This window comes from Astatotilapia calliptera, chromosome 1 (assembly GCF_964374335.1).
Source record: "Astatotilapia calliptera chromosome 1, fAstCal68.1, whole genome shotgun sequence".
NCBI lineage: Eukaryota > Metazoa > Chordata > Actinopteri > Cichliformes > Cichlidae > Astatotilapia > Astatotilapia calliptera.
Window position 1 is genome coordinate 23,752,490 of NC_137422.1, and position 16,218 is coordinate 23,768,707.

Below are 16,218 nucleotides of genomic sequence, written 5' to 3' on the forward strand. Positions count from 1 at the left end.
AAAAGAGCAACTTTCATCTGCAGAGAATGAAAGTTTGATAATGTTGTTATTTTTATTAAAGTCAAATGCCTTTAACTTTAGCAAATTTATTTGTAAAAGAGTTGTTATTAAAGATAAATGGTAATGTATAAAAGCCTAATTAAACACATTTCATAGCTGGGTCTTAGTGAAACTGGTCTTCTACTTATCATCTTTCAATAAACAACTCTGGTATACAGAGTTGTCATACATCTGAAAACTCAGTCATACATATGAAATAGTATTTTTCCTTTTCATTTCTATGAGGCAGACATTTCCAAGAGTTTCCTTTTTTTCATCGGACTACATTTAACCACTGAACATCTGTGCGAGCTGTGTATTATCAGGATAGGTGTCACCTTTTGCATGTCAGCTAACTTACATAACAAATTTCATCTCTCGGTTTCGTGCTACCGATTTTGCACATGTATACAATGGCTGAGGACGTTTTTTTTTTTAAACATATGATTGCCGGTATGCAGAAACTGCGTGATGAAAGGCCTGGAGGGTGAAAGGAAACAGTTTAAACACAAAGAGTCTTACTTTAGGTGCACGTGATATGCAAGTTCAATATGGAGGGTTAATACAAGAGTTAATACAAAGTAGAAATGAAAGGCATTTGTTGTAATTTAGAGGCGTTTCTCATTTGACTTGACTGTGCAGAGCTTGTGATTGTGGATTTCTTTTTGCATCAGATCCAGATCCCTGGTAACCCAAGGGGTTCTGTCTATATTACCCCCCTCGAGCAACAAGGGGGGATATTTGCTGGGCCTGTGGTCTTCCCCTTGTCCTGCTTGGCAGATCAATATTCAACATCCTCTGTCCAGTATATCCACAATCCCTCCTCTGCACATGTCCAAACTGTCTTCAGCCTTGCCTCTCAAACCTGACCTCTCCCCCGACATACCAATTTTTAACCTTGATATAAGATTAAATGAAAATGTGAAGTGAAAATCTGAACATCTTTTTTTGTTAGTGCCACTGTCACCACACCATATGTCAAAACAGGTCTGACTATCATCCTGTAAACATTCCCTTTCACTTTTGCGGCTATCCTTCTGTCACAAATAAACCCCATCTCCACCTTGTCCCTCCTGCTTGAACTCTCTTTTTCACCTCCCTCGTGCATTGTCAGTTGACCCCAGGTATTAAGACTCATCCACTGTCACTACCTCTGCTCCTTGCAGCTTCATTGTTAAATCTTTCTCTCATCCATTCACAGCTATTCTGTCTCGCATCTACCAACTTTTATTCCTTTTCTCTCTAAAGGATACCTCCATCTGCTCTCTTTCACCTGGTCCCTAATCTCACAACAGATCACAGTGTCATCTGCAGACATCGCAGTCCATCATAGCCTGACCTCGTCTGTATTCTTGGCTGGAGGGGCTCAGAGTATACTCCTGATGAAATCTCATCCCCACCTTGAACCCATCTGTCCTGCACCACCCACACATACTTCCGACTCGTGCCTTTCGTATGCAATAGAAAAAATCCAAAATAAAAAATAAAATAAACAAATATTTTATAAAAACAAAACATATATATATACATATATATATATACACACATATATATATATAGTTATTTAATTTTTAATTTTTATTTTTTTTTAATGTAAAACAGGTCATTTTTGGTTAATTTACACTTCAATTTTCACTGACACACCCTTTGATAGTTCGCTACATATCAAATACGAAGTAACGTCTCAGATCCAGACCAGCAGGGGTCGCTGGCGAAGAGTCTCCCCCACCACAAAGCCGCACTTCACCCGGAAGAGGAGCGAGGTTAACAACGGCGGAGACATTTGTTGTGGAGGGTCGGCGGCGTTTCTGAAGTAATTCATATATTCCAATAAATAACCAGCTCCCAGCGGAGGTGCTTTCTTTCCGGCGGGTTTAGTGTCGCTGAGCATACGCTAGAGATGTCGGTCCCGCCTCCCAGCCGCTCGTCCACCGGCTGGCCGCGCAGCGCTCCCGTCCAGTTTGGGAACAAATACGGGCCCGCGAAGCCGCTCACACTGGAGAGGACCATCAACCTGTAAGTCCGTGTGGATCATTCTAAAAGCACCGCACACGTAGCTGGTCTCACTACCGTCGTGGGGCCGTTAATTATCGCACACCGAGGAGTCAGGGTGCAGCGCGACCTGCTTGGTTCGGTTAATTGTGATCGCTGCAGGAAGAAGCCTTAGCGGGTCGATGTCTGTGGTCCTATTAAGGCTTCGTGAGGGTTATTCTGAAAGTAAAACATAGGAAAAACATCTCGGCTGTAACTCTGACATTATAACCGAACTTTGGTGTTTATTTCACCTGAACGTAGATTAGAAATGTAGATTTTTAGTTACAGGTGTAACTAATTATTCCCATTATCAGTGTTGGAAACGAGACGTGATTTAAATGTGATTGCCATAAAGCTGCCTGACAGGTAACTAAGTCACTTAGAATATTAAGAAAATTTACAAAATTACATTCAAATAATATTAAGGAATTTCTAAGAATTTATGAAGGTTAAAAGAAATGTCTCAAATTCACAAGGGCTCTGAAAAAAAGGGCTCTTTGTTTATTAACGTTTGAAATCATCCGTCAATCAAGAAAATAACCAGTTAGTCAGCTCTAATTAATTAATCTGACATTTTTCTCCAATTATGATTTTTTTTTCAGAAAATAAATATTTCTAAGAAAAAAAAGAATTTGATAAATACTCCATGTTTTTTTTTTTTAAACATGTTTTTACAAAAAATAAGGGAAAAAACAAACAAACTAGGGACTTAATCAGGTTGATTGTGGCAGCTGAAAGCCTGAATTAAGCAGTGAAATGAAAATTTTTGGGGTGCTTTTACTTTTTAAACATGGATAAAATCTGGGTTTTAACTGTTTAATGAACAAATGTGAACAGCCCTGAATAATTAAATAAAACCAGTTATTTTCTTGAGAAAAACCTTTTTGTTATAGCCATAGATTAAAAAATTCTTTTTTATTATTCTAATGTCTCCCACAGCTTTCTGTGTGTGTGTGTACCCCGCTGTGGGTATCTCCATTTATGCTGAAATGCCTTCTTGTGTGTTTTCCTGTCAGATACCCCCTCACCAACTACACATTCGGTACCAAGGAGCCACTGTATGAGAAGGACAGCTCGGTGGCAGCCCGGTTCCAGCGGATGCGGGAAGAGTTTGATAAGATGGGGATGCGGAGGACAGTGGAGGGTGTCCTCATTGTCCATGAACACAGACTGCCTCATGTTTTACTCCTGCAGCTGGGCACAACTTTCTTTAAACTGTGAGTGTCTGATGTTCAGAGCTCTACTGTGTGAACAAACTGAGGTAGTTTTTCCTGCACGGGTGCCTCACAGTTTGCTTCTCTGCTGCAGGCCTGGTGGAGAGTTGAACCCTGGGGAAGATGAGGTGGAGGGTCTGAAGCGCCTGATGACCGAGGTAGCTACCAAACTTTGAGCTTAGTGTCATTGTGCCGGCTGTTTTGATTCTGTGTGCATTAACTTCAAATTTGTTGTTAGATCCTTGGACGGCAGGATGGTGTGAAGCAGGACTGGGTGATCGATGATTGTATTGGTAACTGGTGGCGTCCCAACTTTGAGCCTCCACAGGTCAGTACAAAGAAGATGATCAGAAGGATATTTATGATACTTTAACTAGGGATGCATCAAGCCAACCTTTTCCAGATCTGATCTGATACAGATACCTTGGCTTCAGGTATTAGCCTATACTGAGTACAGAGCCATGTAATTCTTACTGTGAGGAAGAAACTTGGAATAAACATTAGGCTCAATTTAAACACTGCTCTACATCCAAGAATATACATACAGTTGTCAGAAGTGTGCAGTGGTACTGCTACACTGTGCAAAGTGGATGAAATGATGAAGAAAGAGGACCACCTCCAAATTCTTCAACTTCACTGCATATCAACAGATGTATGCATTACAATCACCCCACCCTGGAAGAAGGACAGTTCAACAGAATGACTGAAATTAATATTAGATTCATTTTTATATCAGTCATGTTGGATATTGTCACATCTACATCTTAATGTGAACTAATCTGAAGTTTTTGCCCTGCAGTATCCCTATATTCCAGCTCACATCACTAAACCTAAAGAGCATAAGAAGCTGTTCCTGGTCCAGTTGCAGGAAAAAGGTCAGTGTATCTCAAAATTTCTTTGATGCTTAATTAAAATAAGTAAAGACTTAGATGAGTCTCTTTGGTTGTTTCTGAAATCTGTGTTTGATGTTTGTACAGCACTGTTTGCTGTGCCCAAAAACTATAAACTGGTGGCTGCACCGTTGTTTGAACTGTATGACAACGCTCCTGGATATGGACCGATCATTTCCAGTCTACCACAGCTGCTGAGCAGGTAATGTTCAGAACTTTTGCATGTGTTTGGACAGAAAATAGTAGAACTGCAATGTTTTCGAGTGATGCAGGGATTCCTCAGAGCAGAGGGATGCGCTGTGAAATTACATAGCAGGGTTTCTTTCTGGTCGCTGGCAGTGTGCACAAAGTTTGCACTCCGATCAGAGACATTATCAACACAACAGGTGATAAAACATATAACAGCAAAATGGAAGACTTTTCCTGCAAATTAGACAAGAGATTGATGCTGCAGAAGATCATTATGTATTTGAATTCTTGAGGTAATATATTTATTTTACCAATCCGTGCGCTCTAACGGCTGCATTTTTCTTTATATAACATTGTCTTCCACGCAAAGTGATGTCACATCTGTTTGTGCAAGCTGTGCACAAACAGATGTGACATCAGTGTGATGTGCATATGTCAATTTTTGTAACCTTGCATGTTTGCTATGGGGTGGTTGAAGAGATGAGTGCATGTTTGTGTTAGTTTTTACCGCTTTTGAATCGCATATCGGTGTAGAAGCTCAGATGTTGCACCAGCTTGAAAAGACTTTCTGGAAAACACTGGGAAAAGGTTTCATCTGCAGCTAAAAACACCCGTGGCCTCAGCGCCAGGATAAATGGCACGGCACTGTTTGTGTACCAAACAACCAATCGGGCGACCATAATGATCCTTTAATGTGTCAGCTGCACATTTGACCTCTCAATCTGTAAGACTTTATGTTGCTTGGTGTGTTTAGTTATGATAGTCTTCTATACCATAATAAATAAGGCTTCAAAGTGCCTATAGTTTATATAACATGGTAAACGGAGCTGAATATTCTCAGTGATAAATGGCCTACAAATGTAACCCATCGATTTTCAAATCTGTGTCCCAATGGCTGGAATTTCCATTTGGTAAAAGGCACGAGTATAAACTTTTATGCATCACTAACTTGACACAAATTCCAGTGACAAAGTGATGCACACAGTTTGTGCTACTGCAACCTTACAGAGGAGCTTCATTAGCTTGTGTTGATGAGGTATGGCTCAGTGGGTTGAACATATGTTTCTTATAGCTACGTCCCAATTCAGCGGCTGCGCCCTTCAAAGGCCGACCAGAGCTGCTGCTAAATGAGGCGGCTTAGCCTCTCGTGTGCTGCTTCTGTTGCCTAGCAACCATGACACTAACAGGTAGTGATGAGCCCACAGCCGGTGGCACACAATGAAACTTGGGATAAGGTGGGCTATGAGGGATGCGCTCAGCATATCCTTGAAAGCCCGGGAAGAGGACACATTTGTAGGTCACTTTCGAGGGAGCCTTCGGATGTGAACGGCCCTCGGTGTCCTGCTGTGATGTAATCGAGCTGGTCTTTCCCTCAATACATGAAATCATCGCGTTATTAGCTGCATTTTATATTTGCTCTTTGTCTAGTATTAAAATTAGTTTGATCTGAAACATGTGACAAATTGGGGGGGGGGGGGGGGGGGGGGGTTGTGAAGAAATGACGATGGGATTTTAAATCTAAACTGTGAGCATAACTGAGCACGTTAGTTCTAGCCAGGTTAAAAACAGCTACTTCCTTTGTAGTAAACCTTCTGCAATGTACAGATTTGTCCTGGAAAAGATGCTCTTATCATCAAAGTAGCTCTTTGTCAACATGAGTCTAACTGGCATTGATTTTGTAATAATCACTGTTTGTTTTTTGTTTTGTTTTTTTACAGGTTTAACTTCATCTACAACTAACTCAAATGATCAGAAGTACATGCGGCCGTCTCTGTGAGTGCGTCCCGCAGTGTGGAGAAAAGACTTCGCCTCAGCACCATCTTTCACAAAACAAATGCTTGTCATGTCAGGTATATCTGCAGACCGGAGGGGTGTTTATACTGTTTAAGAAGACTATGAAAATGTCTTCTTTTTTTTTTTTTTCTTTGTTTCTTTTTAACCTTAAGAGTTGTTGTAGTCTGCAGGTTTGTATTCCAGTGCGTTAAAAATCTGATTTTATGTCCTCTCGAAGGAGGCCAGTGTTTGATTAAACAAGCCGAAACGTTGAGTTTCCTGTTGTTTTAACCTGTAACAATGCCGTGTTTTCTTTTATTTTCTTTTAATAAAGCAGTCTTTTGAGTACGTTTTTTATAAAGTGCAAAGAGCAGCCGTGTCTGTCTGACTTGTTTTTGAAGTTTCAATAATATGCTACATTACATCTGTTGCTGTTCAGAAATACAAATCAAAGACGTTTTGGAGAAGTCAGCAATTTTTGTGATGTAGGCTGAATTAAAAACAACCAAAAACTGGTAAAGTGACAGCAGGTGCCATTAAAATCTGGGATCTAATTTGAGGAGGTCAGACAGAAATGTGTGCATCATTGTGGTTAATGTATGGGGAAAATGCTGTGCAGTCAGTGATGCTCTCCTAGGCTTCCCCACAGCCACATCCAGCTCTGGGCACTCATTTGGATTCAGATCAGGTGACTGACTCAGCCAGTCGAGAATGTTTCTCCACCTCTTCCCCTTCAGCTCTTTGGGGTTTTTTTTTTTTTTGGTTTTTTTTTCCTTTTCCCGCTCTATTTTCAGGATCATGATCCTGCCGAGTGATGAAATGCCTTCCAGTGCCAGTGCCTGAATTCTAATGTGGCTTAATGCAAATCAATGTATAGAAATCTACATCTGTCTTGTTTCTTCCACCAGCAGTGAGATGATGAGCAATGTCTCCCACTAACAACCTGTTGTAGTGCTTCAAAGATTGAAGGTGGGAAGCTTTGGCTCCCTAAATGCTCATCTTCCCATCAACTATGTTTGCATGAAAGAGTGGCTCTCCAGACTCTTTCATGCCTGTCACATGTCCTCTCATCTGTGAAGAGATCAGAGTCCCAGTGGCAGACCTGCAGTTCTGAAGTGCTTTGGTCTACATTTATCAAGCCAGTCCCACTAAAGGACATCAGGCCCTCATACCATCCTCACGGAGGTCTAGTTCTGATAGTTTAGTAAGGTATATGCACAGGTATCTTCCTAAAAGTCATTATCTGGCTCGTGCTCCTTACACAAACCAGCATATACCAGTCCTGCTGGATTGATGCCCCACTGGGGCTCGTGTGTGTGTGTGTTTTTTTTAATAGTGTATTTATTTGATACAAGTGATCAGGATACACGTTTTTCAGGTTGTACTTGACAGAAACGGTGTGTTTGTTCCTTCATTCAGATAATTTCTAATTATTTGCCCACAGCTCAGCTTTCTGATGTTCATGTGACTGCAGACATGAGTAATCATAATAATATAAATGGATGCCATAAAAAGACAGGAGAGGATGTGCAGGTTATAGAGACATGTTTTATAACACATGCACTTTAAAAAACACCAAAAAAAAAAAAGGAAAATCATTACCATGTATTTTGGGAATACTGTGGATTTTCGACTAGAATTAGACAGCATGAAAAAATCGTAACCACTAAAAAAAAGCTTCAAAAACATCTTATACTTAAGGAAATTCCTCACCATAGCTTAAATAAATGGTAAGAGCCAGGAACCACCCACAGTAGTCGATTAATTCGATAACATTTTTATCATGGAAAAACTGACTTTTTGATTTGAGACTTCATTTTCATTATATTTGAAAAATACTGGAAAGTATTGGTCAAGTTTATATTTTGAAAATTAAGTTAGAGTTCTATTCTAATTAGCCCAGATCTCAGCCAACAGGTTTTAATTGAACAGAATATCCTTGTCATAGTCAATAAAGGTTTAGCCCCACAACCCAGTTTCTTTTTCTAGGGTTTTTAAACTTGTGGCATGTGTTTGAGATTATGGTTAGCACCAAATTATGTAGTCTGCACCAGATCTGCTTTTAAATAGTCTTAAGCGCTTGAAATAACAGGAACCGGACTTATTTTGTGTGAATGGGTGAACAGTGTGTGAATGGGTGGATGACTGGATGTGTAAAGCGCTTTGGGGTCCTAGGGACTAGTAAAGCGCTATATAAATACAGGCCATTTATTTTGATTTGTGTACTTGCTTCACCTCATCAGGTTTCCTCTTGGAGGTGGCCCTGAAAATGGCTGACCATGTCTTTATACAAGTTGTTCAGCAATACTAGCTATATCTTTAATATGCTTTCTTACCTGGCTGCTGTAATAGATTTATTACCTAATCACCCGAAAGCTAAAGAGGTAAAAATATAATAAAGTAAATCCCTGAAATCAGATCCTAAAAGTTTGGTGTGAATATTATAGTCATGGTTCAGTTCTGCCTGACAGTCTTCACTCAGGGCCAAACTACAAGCGTTAATAACGTCATTTATCCGCGACGCATGGTGCGAGGCCATGTCCACGCGTGTTTTGAAAGTTCGTGTCAGGTTTCTGTAATGGCCACCACCAAACGACCACAGGACGAGTGCAGCAGCACAGACGAGAAGAAGAAGAAGAAGAAAAAGAGCGAGAAGGAGAGCCGCGAGGAGCCGGCGGAGCTCTGCGCAGCCGTAGAAGACGAGCAGGTGAAGAGAGCCGTCACGGAGGCATGGAGCCGCAAGACTACCTACAGCCACGGTCAGTGAGAGGACCAAAGTTCAGCTTCAGATATTTATCTGCAGCTGTTAATCAGTCTTCAGAAACCTGCAGCTTTGACGCGGCTGTTATAGGTGTTTTACGGGAATTTGTTGGGAGATCTGCTTCAATCAGGAGCAGCAAATTTGGAATAAACCCTCTCTGACGTTAGAGAGCTACGTGATAGTGGACACTGCAATACATAACAGAAACAGTTCCTACTGTAACATTTTTTACTATAACCGGAGTGGGGACCTGCATGCCCTCTCCCCATAGTTGTCAAATCAGTATCTTGTAATACAACAGTACGCCCCCTCTCTTCCTGCTTTCCTGTCTAACATTTGCTATAATAACTAATATAGGCAGAAAACATCCCCCCAAATTAAACTTTAATCATTGTTCTGAAACTGTGCCCTCACAGATTGTAAAGACCCCCCAGATAGCAAGACGACAGTGAATTGATGTTGATTTTCCATGTTATGGTCAGGGTTGAAATGCCACTGTTGTAACAACATTGAAATACTGTGGTAAACCGACGGTCTTACTATAGGGACGTTGTAATAACGTTGATTTACCGTTGTTTTTTTGTCATTGATATTTGATCTATTTGTAGTCGACCAGGTGACAAAAACAACGTCGAGAAAATGTCGATTTATAGTTGACCATCATTCCGCGCCGGTCACCATCAAAAAGCCATTGATTTGTAGTTGAGCGTTAAATTGCATTGCAACTGAGCGGGTATAAAGTACCGGAGAAAGAAGATTTATTGTTCTTTTGTTATCAATGATTTCTGGTCTAGTTCACCAGCTTTAAAACACCGTGTCGACGAGCAATTTATGTATAGTTGACCGGGAAATTAAAGCAGCGATCACTTGGACAGTGGCCGTGGTCAGTGTAGTATTTTAAGTTTCTGTCTCTCTTCTAAAGAAAATCTTGCCACGTTTGTTTTTCCCATTTCTTAACTTTGCTGTTTACACAGTTTCCTTTGTGTGTGTGTGTGTGTGTGTGTGTGTGTGTGTGTGTGTGTGTGTGTGTGTGTGTGTGTGTGTGTAATTATTGTGCAGGCGATCTGGAGTTGGACTGCCAACCGTTCCCTCACTGCATCTTCAGAAACTTCATCAGCAGCCAAGCCTTTGCAGAAAACCTCAAGAAAGAGCTGCTGGAAATAAACTTCCATGAAAAATCAAACGACCTGTATAAATTGAAACAGGTTTTTTTTTTTCATTCATCCTCACACTGATTTATTCCAGTGTCTTATCATTTGTTTTTTATTATTTGTTTTTGTTGTCCCCACACAGTCAGATGATCTGAAGAAAAGAACAGAGCCACATATCGCAGGGCTGAGGTAACAAAATAGTTTGAATTCATTTGTGTTATATGTGTGTGTGAGCTGTCAAATGGGCAGAAAGCTTTCATTTATGAAAATCAGAAGCCTTGATTTTTTTCACATTTTATTATACTCGTCTTCTTGTTGTCATATTATTTAAAAACTACGACTGAACTTCCAGCTCTGAGTTGGAGGGGGCAGAGTTTAAGATGTTAAGATTTTCACTGGGAGTGACCCAGATGGGTCCTGACTATAACAGGATTGGAAACCAAGTTACAGAGGCAAGGCTGAGATGGTTTTGGACATGTGCAAAGAGGAGGGGTAGTGGACGTACTGGACGAAGGATGTTGAATAAAGAACTGCCAGGCAAAAGGAAAGGAGGTAGAACACAGAGGAAGTTCACGACTGTAGCAAAGGAAGACATGCAGAAGGTTGCTGTGACAGAAGAGTGTGTTAAAGTGAGATGGAGGCAGATGAAGATAAAAAAAAATCCAAAAAGGAGAATGGCAAAAGCAAAGAATGACAATGAAGAGGACAAAAACAGAGAAGAAGGCAAAGAAGATGAAGACGAAAAAAGAAGAGGATGAAGGCAAGGAAGTGGATGAAAAGAAAAGGGCGTGCTTAAAGGTGAAACACAAGCAATATCAAATCACAACGTGGCGCATAAAATGTTTTGGTGCCTAAAAAAAAAAAAAGAAAAAAAAAAAGTGGCTAAAGGAAAATGGGTGAACTGGACTTGGGTACCCAAGGCTTATTGACTCGAGTGCTTTCTGACCCCTCAACTAGAGCAGGGCGATATGACCAAAAATATTTATTTATTTATTTATTTATTAACCTTTATTTAACCAGGAAGATCCCATTGAGATTAAAAACCTCTTTTTCAAGGGAGACCTGGCCAAGATAGGCAGCAGCAGATGTCTCACAGTTACAGAAATTACTCAAACGCAGGCAGCAACAACACACATGCAACAATAAGTGAAAGAATACAAATAAAATAAAAAATAAAATTCAAATAAAAATAAAAAAGTCAGTTAAAATGACAATCAATCTAATTGAAACAGTTACATGTTATGGACTTGGCCTCAAGGAGTCGTAGTTTAGATTTAAAAGCACTTAATGAAATGAATTCAGTCATTTATCACGATATAGATTTGAAAATTTACGATAACGATATAACTGACGATATAATTGACACTAGACAAAATACTTTACAACTCCACAATTTTATTAGTGCAAAAAAAACCCCATCAATGTATTTTCACTTAAACAAGCAGCTGGTTTTTTTTACATTAAAGTTGTATAAAAACGTAACAGTGCAAATGCAAATTCCTTGCTGACAGTTTAACCAAAATGCATTTCCAGTGGAAATTGGCCGACATATCCTCAGCATAACCATCTATAATATCCACAAAACTTAAAAAGAGCTTATACACATGCAATACGGTATTATATGTTGAAGCACAGTACGTATCACTCCGCGAGGCTCCTGCCTACGGTAGCCGTAATGCTCCAACAATCCATCAAGCGGTGCGGGTTCATATCTTAGCAAAGTCGCACTAAAACATTTGACAGATTTTCGAGCGCCGTGTATCACATAAAATCGTTTTGAGGTCAGTAAACACAACCAGAATTCATACATAAGGCACACGGGATTATAAGGGGCACTGTCGATTTTCAGAAAAATCAAAGGTTTGATTTTAAGTGTGCCGTATTTACCAAAAAACACGGTAATAACGACGGTCCGCTAGCACGCTCAACCAAAAATAGTGTTTTGTTGTGTATCTGACGGACGCAAGCTAAACCAGTTCCACACCACTGTCGTTGCAGCATTTTTACAAACCAATTCTGGTTCATCCGTTTCATTCAACGATCCGCTTTCACCCTTGTCTCCAACGCCGCCGTGCCTTTTTCTCTATGTGCGTATGAAAACAAAGGCACTGCGCATGCGCGTTTTACCCATATTCTATCACGATATTTCATTTTCTTGTCGTTGCCCAACATTATCCCGGTATTACCGTGAACGGTATGATATGGCCCAGCCCTACCCTCAACCTTAATACTGCTCGCTATAAAAATGTATCCGTACGCACAGAGCATCCTGATCGATGGTGGCCTCACCTCGTGTCAGAGGTCTTGTGGAATAAAGGCCTCTGACAGGTCAGAGTTGTGTTTGGTGGCACAAAGCAGATGTGGACAAAATTCATCAGGTAGATTTAAGTCACAGATCCTTTTCACAGCTGGTGTTTTGAGCTTCAAAGCAAGAAAATTAATGAGGACTTCATTAAGTGAGCCACCTTCAGGGTCCTGGCATTGTTCATGTTGGCTCGCAGATTTACCGAGACTAAAAGAGGTACTTTTGTATTTGTATCCAGCTCCATATTGATATTGTTGGACTGTTGATGGAAGGATGAGAAACATTCTGAAGTTTATTTATCAGGTCCAGCAGGTGGAGCCAGAGATTACAGATGCCCTCGTAATTGGTATATTACATTTAGTGATGATGACTGAAACGTCTTGCGAATATTTGGACTGTTTGTTAAAGCAGGAAGGTGGTTTATTCTTTAGTTTCTACTACAGAGCTGAGGCTGGCAGTGAACACAAGGCTGTAAGTCATCGGAGCAGAGTAGAACTCAGGGCCAAACTACAAGCCAAAATAGCACAATCCAGTGTAAACCTTTCTTCTTTGAGAAATAACGTGCTGCTTTCTTCTTATAATTATGATAAGCTGTCTACAGTGAATCACTTACATGTGCTGGATACATATTTGTGAGTATATGCGCTTTACCTGCTGAAGAAGTGCAGCACTGGGGAATAAATACAGTAATTACACAGTAACGGCCTCCCTCTGTGGTCATCTATTATTTATGTCTTAACAAAATGTCACAGAGGGCTTTCAGGTAGCTAAACAATCTGTCCGTGTGGTGAGAGTTACAAATTTTAAACGGCGTTTAAAGGTCACGGCCAGGTTTTCACAGTGTGCCCGTTTCTGTACCACTGTCTGTAGGGCAGCACTGTTTGGGCGTTTCCGGTCCTGGCTCGGGGAGGTTCTGGGGGTTGAGCTGGAGCCCACTGTGGATATTTCTTGTGCCAAATATGAATATACAGGTGAGATTAGCTCAGTAGGAAAACTGTTACATTGTGAGTTTCTGTTTTAGTTATTGTCTGTCTGTCTTCTTTCTAGATGTTCTTTTGTGCCACGATGATGAGTTGGAGGGGAGGCGTGTTGCGTTCATTTTGTATCTTGTGCCCCCGTGGCAGAGCAGCGACGGGGGAACCCTCGATCTTTACACAACAGACAGTGAGTGTCCCACTGTGTTTGCGTGTGCGCGTGCGTGTATTCTCTTACACAACAGAAGTGTGTATTTCATTTTTGTCGTCAGGTAATTTGCAGCCACAGAGCATAGTGAAGCCACTCGTACCCTCCTGGAACACACTCGTGCTCTTTGAAGTTTCTCCAGTTTCCTTTCACCAAGTAAGAATAAATATTCTTGTTTTTACTATTTCTTTGAAAAGGCTGCGTTTGGAAATTACACTGTTTGGGGTTTCTTTTTTCTTCAGGTGTCTGAAGTTTTGTCGCAGGACAAATGTCGGCTGTCTCTGAGCGGCTGGTTTCACGGACCTTCTCTGGAACGTCCTCCTCGCCACACAGTGGCTCCCGTCCAGAGGAATCCGCACTTACCGAGAGATGTGGGTGCTATCTTGTGGGAATATCTCAAAAAATTTCGGAAGAAGAATTTTATACGTTTTGTTTGATAAATATAACATATAATTTGCATGATTCTCAATCAATTTACAGCTGGAGGCATCTGTTAGCTTAGCTCAGCATAAAGACTAAGAGAAACCCATCTGGTGCCAACAGTCATGCCATGTTCAAAGTCCCTTGAATCACCACTTTTTGACTACTCGGATTCTTAGTTTGAAATTCAGCAGGTTGTCTTTGCCATGTTTACATGCCTCCATTGACTGGCATTAACGAGCAGTTGAGCTGGTGTACCTAGTGGCTTGTGAGTGTACATTATAGTGTTATGAGAGCTCTGTATGCAAATCTAGCTATCTCCAGGCTCCAGTGTAAGCTTTTTTTAATCAGTTGTGAGCATCAGTTGATTTCTTATAATGTCAGATTGTTCCTCTCTTGGACGGCCTCCTTGCCAGCTCATGTGTTTGCTGTTTGTGTTCGTGGCAGGAAACGGTGCTGCTGGAGTGGATCAATCCCATCTATTTGGACATTTCTTATCAAGAGCAGATTCAGGAGAACTTTGAAGACAGCTCTGAAATTCAGCTCAAAGGATTTCTCAAGGTAACTTCTAAAAACTCTTTTCCACCGACGCAGTACTGCAGCTTTTTTATTCAGAACGGTTTTCGGACATTGCACCATAGAAATGCAATTCCCAAAGCTGGAAATTCTTATTCACAGATGATTTGCAGATGAAGCACGCATGGTTTTTTTTTTCCACACAGAAAGTACCTCAGCTTTAGCTACACAACACTGAGTAATGAGGTAATTTCCAAGTATCCAGTGTGCACTGCTTTTCAAAAAGGCATCAGAGCAGAGCTGGAACCGGTGTCGTGTCTTTCCCGTGTTCATTTGTTTCCGCTGAGTGATTATGCGTTTGTCTTCAGGAGGAGAAGTTCAAAGAGGTGAGTGAAGCACTTCGGCTCTCTCAGATTGAGTGGAAGAAGAGAGGTCCACCCAATAAGAGGTGAGTATGTTTGACTCTTTAAAGTAGCACTCTGTATTTAAGATTGGCTAATAATCTGTGTGCTTTCAGGCGCTATGAAGCAGCTGCTCTGGACTCACTGCCTCAGTGTGTGAGTGCATGCTGGGAGCTGCTTCATTCAGAAGCGTTCTTCCTGCTCCTCTCCAACTTCACTGGCCTTCGATTGCACTATCTTTGCCCGGCTGACGACGAAGAGAATGGCGATGAAGAGAAGGATAAAAAGCAGCAAGATGATGGAGAAGCCACGGGGTCGTCAAATGAACCATCCTCAGCAGATGTGAGCAGAGAGAAAGGTGTGCATCGCTGTGAGTGCTTTCATTCAGCCGCCGCCGCTGCTGCTGTTCGCGTGTTTTGACCTCTGTGTATTTTCAGAGCCGAGCACCCCTTTGTGCTGTGGGGAAGTACGTCGATGGTCTCATGGCGGCTACACCCTGTTGCACGATGGAGAGGCAGCGCGGGCAGAATATGCGCTGGACCTCGTTTTGCCTTTCGGCTGTGCCGGTGAGTTCACACCCAGGAGAAGAACGAACTGTCGGACACCAATGTGACTGTACTGAACTTTTAATTCTCTCTCATAGGCTGGCAGTCAGAGTTTGGCGGCTTCACATGTTATGTCGCTAATGAAGAGGATGAGGAGGTGAGTGCTGATTAATGTGACATGTAATCGCACATGTGTGGATGTTGCTTCGACAGTCATCATCATCGCTTTCTTTCTTCACAGCTTCTGACTGTCTACCCAGAGGACAATTCCCTCGCACTCGTCTACAGAGACAAAGAGACACTCAAGTTTGTCAAACACGTCAACCACAAAAGCACCTCCGAACCTGATGGCAGCTCCACCTGCAGAGAGTTTTATGACTTTTCTTTTGTCTACTATGAATAAATATGTATATAAATACATAAGAGTGTGTGTGTGTGTGTGTGTGTGGGGGGCATTTACACTGGCTGATGAACTCCACTCACTCCTCTCACTTGTAAATATATAGGGATGGAGTCTTGGTTGGATCTAACCACCAATGATGGGCAACATGCTGTGTAATGCCAACCAAAGCTACTTTGACTTGTGTGATGTTACTGACACTTCAGTTTTTTAGTTATTCCAAGAAGGGGGAATTTTTTTTTAAAATGTGTATTTTTAGGCTTTTTAGTCACTATTGCAATAGGACAGTGGAGAGAGGACAGAAAAGCTGGGAAAAAGACACGCACAAAACAACCTTGGTGTACATTTTAACCCAGGCCTCTGTAATAGTCTTATGGTATAGGGGTCACATTAAAAAG

General features: G+C 41.3%; 2 protein-coding genes across 3 annotated transcripts; both read left to right on the forward strand.

Annotated features, from left to right (window-relative positions):
* The first annotated feature begins 1,731 nt into the window (after positions 1-1,731).
* Positions 1,732-6,507, forward strand: nudt21 (nudix hydrolase 21). Its single transcript, XM_026169250.2, has 7 exons — positions 1,732-2,055; positions 3,090-3,290; positions 3,382-3,445; positions 3,526-3,615; positions 4,087-4,162; positions 4,265-4,379; positions 6,085-6,507. The coding sequence occupies exons 1-7, from the start codon at positions 1,940-1,942 to the stop codon at positions 6,104-6,106; spliced, it is 684 nt and encodes a 227-aa protein (XP_026025035.1). The 5' UTR covers positions 1,732-1,939; the 3' UTR covers positions 6,107-6,507.
* A 2,066-nt stretch (positions 6,508-8,573) lies between these two features.
* On the forward strand, positions 8,574-15,840 carry ogfod1 (2-oxoglutarate and iron-dependent oxygenase domain containing 1). Of its 2 annotated transcripts, none has more exons than XM_026169261.2 (13): positions 8,574-8,898; positions 9,960-10,105; positions 10,194-10,240; positions 13,227-13,327; positions 13,404-13,520; positions 13,603-13,694; positions 13,781-13,909; positions 14,406-14,519; positions 14,843-14,922; positions 14,992-15,233; positions 15,313-15,441; positions 15,519-15,577; positions 15,662-15,840. In XM_026169261.2, exons 1-13 carry the CDS (start codon positions 8,589-8,591, stop codon positions 15,821-15,823), a joined length of 1,728 nt encoding a protein of 575 aa, XP_026025046.2. In that variant the 5' UTR covers positions 8,574-8,588; the 3' UTR covers positions 15,824-15,840. The 2 variants fall into 2 exon arrangements, with proteins under 2 accessions (XP_026025046.2, XP_080155056.1); XM_080298930.1 differs by having other exon boundaries at positions 14,992-15,217.
* Positions 15,841-16,218: the final 378 nt, after the last annotated feature.